This window comes from Gavialis gangeticus, unplaced genomic scaffold (genome assembly GCF_001723915.1).
Source record: "Gavialis gangeticus isolate Ggan-Ray unplaced genomic scaffold, GavGan_comp1, whole genome shotgun sequence".
Classification (NCBI taxonomy): Eukaryota; Metazoa; Chordata; order Crocodylia; family Gavialidae; genus Gavialis; species Gavialis gangeticus.
The window spans coordinates 113,889,882-113,894,690 of NW_017729031.1; the positions used below are offsets into that span (position 1 = coordinate 113,889,882).

General features: G+C 56.2%; 1 protein-coding gene across 3 annotated transcripts in view; it reads right to left on the reverse strand.

Annotated features, from left to right (window-relative positions):
• Positions 1 to 2,224: 2,224 nt before the first annotated feature.
• Positions 2,225 to 4,809, reverse strand: part of LIMD2 (LIM domain containing 2) — a 36,826-nt gene continuing 34,241 nt past the window's right edge. For all 3 annotated transcript variants that reach the window (XM_019523608.1, XM_019523609.1, XM_019523610.1), the window contains exons 3-5: positions 3,949 to 3,993; positions 3,469 to 3,608; positions 2,225 to 2,816 (exon numbers count right to left, since the gene is read on the reverse strand). In XM_019523608.1, the coding sequence (XP_019379153.1) occupies positions 2,657 to 2,816; positions 3,469 to 3,608; positions 3,949 to 3,993 (345 nt within the window). In that variant the 3' untranslated portion in view covers positions 2,225 to 2,656. The remainder of the gene's footprint in view (positions 2,817 to 3,468; positions 3,609 to 3,948; positions 3,994 to 4,809) is intronic.

Sequence of the window (4,809 nt, forward strand, 5' to 3'; positions counted from 1 at the left end):
CTCCATTGGCTCTTAGTAGTACAAGGCCTATGATGCACAGTTGGGCCATGCTGATTCCAGGCAACAGGAAGCAGTGATACACACTCCCCATCTGCCAAGTGCTCACCAGATACCTCTTAGCTCCTGGCAGGAAGGGTGGTCTCTGCCCCTAGAGAGGATCCCTTTCATGCACTGTGGCCCTGGACCTCCCAAGGCCAGCCTGCTATTGCTTGAATGGTTTATGGTATTTTCCCTGTGGCTGCCTGGGCTTCTTGGGGAAGTGCAGCTCCTGCAGCTGCCCTATCTGCCCCATAGCTGAATGAGCACCGAGGAGCTTGTTTGGCAGAGCTGAGGGTTTGTGGCTGGGCCCCCTCCCACATGGACAGTGTGTAGCCCAAGGCATGCATGGCACACAGCTTGCATCTACTCCAGCTCCCTCTGGCGGGCTGTGGTTACAGAGGAGAGCTGAAGAGCCTGCCACAGCCAGGACAGATGGGTCCTTCTTTGTCAGGGATGGGAATGCGGTGCATCCAGAGGCCTTGTGATCAGTTCCTGCTGCTGGTCCCACAGGGGCACAGCATCCTACAGACATACCCAGGGACCACTACCTGATAGGAACAGAATCATCTGCCCGTAGTGACCCAGACCCTTTCTCTGTGCCCAAAATAACCCAGAGCAGAGACGCACGCTGGGCTCTCCATATGCAGCAAAAGCCTTAAGTGGAGAGATCTTGGCAGCTCACTCTGGCCTAAACTCACCTGCAGCATGGCTAGTGCCTTGCATGTAGTGGGTCTTCTTGCTTTACTGGGCCAAAGCTTTACTGGTCTGCTCCTTGGGTTTGCTGGGACTTCATCCTGCCTCTCCCTCCCCCAGCCCCCAGCCATTAGTGGACCCCTTCAGTAGCATGCTGTCACATGCATAAAGTAAGGGGAGCAGGCTGCATATCATCTTGTGTTCCCAGGATCATCCAGCGTCCCAAGGACTGGCCTGTGCTGTGCTGTGCTGAAGGCTTTTGGACATATTGTGAGACCCAGCACTGACCAGGTAGAGCTGCCTACCTTGCTGACCATGCCTGGGAGTTCCCTGACCTTCAGGAGCCTCCCCGTGGCAGCCCTGGGGGAGCTGGGAGGTCATTCATTGCTATCACAGCTCAGTAGAGTACAGCACTCCACCCAGTAGTCAGGGGAGCCTCACAGCCTGCCCCATGAGCTAGACAGTCCCTAGGCCTTGGGAGGAAGCTGAGGCATGGAGAAGGCCAATGACATGCCCACGGGGATCTGCAGCTCATGCAGAAAATGGGGGTGGGGACCTAGCAAGAATCACTGCAGGAAGTGGTTTTGGGGCACTCCATGGGGCTGTGGCTTTCTCAGCTCCCCAAGGCTGGTACAGGCTGAGATGTTCCTTGAGAGCAGCTCTTTGGGCTTGTCTGAGGAGCCCCTGGGCTCTCTAGCTGAGGTGTGCTGAGAGGAGGGTCCATACTGCCTGATACGGTACTCCAGCCTCTCAGCCCTAATGTGGGGTAGACCTGCAGCTGGTGCTCAGGCCCCCGTGTGGCCTATCCATACCTTCCCTGTCCCCCAGCCTCTGCTGTGGTCTGGACTCTGATGTCCTTTGTGTTTTCAGTGTGCTCTGGTCAGCAAGCACACATGGGGCCATCCCTTGGCAAATGCATGTTCCATGTCCCCACTGTGTCACCTCCTCCATTTTCCCTACTCGGATTGCCTGGCTGCTGCTATGGAGGGAGCCCTTGGCAGAACCCACCCCCAGGCTTTGTGGTACTGGCAGGCTGAGGTGAGCAAGGGCTGCCAGCCCCTTGAGGGCTGCACTGGGACCTTGAATCTTACACAGGCGCCAGCTTAACCTGTTGCCTTAGTGAGGTGTGGTGAGCACTGAGGAAGTCACCTCCATTATCTTCCCAAGGGAGACGGTCACCACTGCTACCTGCTGCGGTGCCCCTGAAAGTGATATGCAATGGGAAAGGCTCAGAACATTGTATTACAAAAATAATAAAAAGGGCACAGAGCCGCCAGGCGAGGCCGGCTCCAGCGCAGGACGTACCCATCGAAAGGCAAATATAAAAACAGACAGAGCATGGCAAAAAGTCGCAGGGCAAGAGCAGGGAAGCTGAACTGGTCCAGCTGAACTGAGCTGCTGTAAACAAAGTGGAGGGCATGCCCTCCCCACATCACCAGCAGGCAGACCAGAGGGTGGGACCAGGTGCTGGGTAGCCCCTTGACACTGGGTCTGGGAACCCCAAGGCCTCTCTTCCCCTGTGGCAGCAGACTCCCATGAGGGGTTAACAGAGAGGCTCTCTCAGGGAGGCATAGCCTGGTTTCAGCCCGTGGATAGAAGGGCTTCTGCTTGGGTGTTAGCAAGATACCCTTGGACCCCAGGCAGCCCTGCCCTTTTCCCATTTGGGCTCCTGCTCTTAAAGACCAGGCACATTCTGCATTGCAGTTTCAATGGCCCCAGACATAACATCTAGATCTTGCTACCAAAGGCTTCTGCAGCTCAGCAACACGGTGGAGCTGCTGGTCTTTGCCTGGGCACTGCCTCTCCCACCTCTGTTCCCAGCAGCCCCTGCCAGCACCCTTTACAGCAGCTCAGCTAGCCCCCAGTTCAGCTTTACTCTCAGTGTTGTCTCGGCTGGGCTCGAGGGAAAGGGAGCCAGGCCATATCACGCTGTCTTGGTCCCACTCTCCACCTCCTTGTGCACCCAGAGCTCCTTGTGCTGCTTGCGCCCGAAGCCCTCATCGTAGTTGCCTTTGCTCTTGAACAGCTGCTGGAAGTGGGGCTTGCAGTAGAACTCCCCATGCAGCGCCGCATAGCTGCCCAGGCTGCAAGGAAGGAGGCAGGGGTAAGCCGCCAGCCGTGTGCTAGGGGGAGTGGGGAAGTATGGGGGGGTGTCAGGGAGAGCCAGAGGGCTGCAGGGGCTGTCATGGCAAGTAGAATTATAAACTGAGAGTCTAGGATGAAGGAGTTTATAAAAGGGAGAACGTGAGGCAGAGGAGAGAGGATCTGAGAGGAGAAAAGGAGAGGTCTGGAGATGAGGTAAGGCAGGGGAAAGACCTGTATAGTCTCTGCATTGCTACATGATGCTCTGGGTCTACCCCAGGTCTAAGAGAGAGTGAACACCTTAGTCACAACTGGTGGGGCAGGATAGGAAAACTTCCCCCACCCCCTTCCCTACTCCTGGTCTGGTATCCAGAGCTGCAAACTGGAGGTGCCACGAAGGCCCTTGCCAAATCATACCCTGTAGGATAGGACTGGAGGAGCTATAGTGTTTTGAGGAGTCCTTGGAGGCCTCCCATTTCTTCACTGGACACCAAGTGTGAGCAAAGGGCTGTGGCTGTGGCTGTGGCTGTGGCTGGGGGGTCAGGCTGGGGGTGCATGGTCTGAATGGGTCTGGGGGGTGTGCTCAGCCCAGCGTCTTCCTCCATAGTTCTCCTTCCCACCAGACAGAGAAGACCTGCCACCCTGCCCACGCACCTGAGCTTGGTATTGCAGTGCTTGCAGCAGAAACAGGCATTATGGAAGACAAATTTATCAGCCACCAGCCGTTCCATGGGGTAGACGGTCTTCTGGCAAGCCGTGCATGTCTCCTTCACTTGGGCCTTCAAGCTGAATGACTGGGTGGAAATGGAAACCACTGAGAGAAGGCCATGAGAAGGGGCCAGGCAACAGCAAGGAAACCAAGGCCTTTGCCCCCAGCTCTCCTGCCCAAGCAGGAGGATTACTGTAAGTGTCCATCAGACCTAATGCTGGGGCACTGGTGTTGTGCAATGCAGCCCTCCCCCAGCCCACAATCCATGCCAGCATCTGGCCTTACAGCTGCATCTTCTGTGCAGATGTTGCCAGTTCCCCTCCCTGTGTCAGGGCACCTCTCCCTCCCTCCCCACTGGCCTCCCAGCAGCTGTTGGCCCCTGAGGTAGCGTATGAGTTGGAGATGGTTGCAAGTGTCATGGGTACCTTGGAGCGCTGCACTGTGCTGCCTCCTGAGCTGCTGTTGGCCTCCTGCAAGGGAGAAAGAAACAAAAAATGAGACATGCCCAACCCACAGCATAGGGATGCAGGGAAAAAGGATCTTGGGGCCAACCAGGAAGCAAAGGGATTAGACCCAGTATAAGAAGGAGCCTTGAGATCCCTGACACTTCTTTTCCCCTGGACACACCTGCCAGATGGTCTGGGGTACTGAATCATGCTGTAGCTGGACCCTATCCCAAATGGCACAAAGGCCAGGATTGTCCACAGCTCAGCACCCAAGTCTGGGCTCAGGTTTTCTTTAGTCGGCACATCAGCTGATGCCCCCTGAGGCAGGCTACCAGTAGGAGATGGCTGCGACTGTCACAGGTACCTTGGAGCACTGCACTGTGCTGGGGCAAAGCTGGTCTTTATTTAGCTACCTCACTGGCACTCAGTGGGCTGGCAATCCTGGCTGCAGTGAGGGGATGGCAGGGCCCAAGGAGTCTTCGCCCATGACTCTCAGCTGTCGGATGGGCAGAAATATTCCCCACCCCCCCAGCCTATGAACTCCCAAGGGGATTCAGGCCAGGTGCTCACATTAGACTCTTCACCCACTTACCAGCTAATTGCAGCTCTCTTTTTCTTCCCCTCACCCTGCCTCCCCCCACAACACACACATACGCACACATATTCCCAGTCCATCTGGCTGGGAACATTACACCAGAGGTTTTACCCTGACACCTCAGGAGACAGAACAAGCAAAAGCTGAGGGTGTGATGGGTATAGGCACTGCTCGACACAGGTTAAGCTGACACAGGCAGCAACGTCCACCTCCTGTAAGCAGCAAGGTAACCAGTGGCTAGGTGG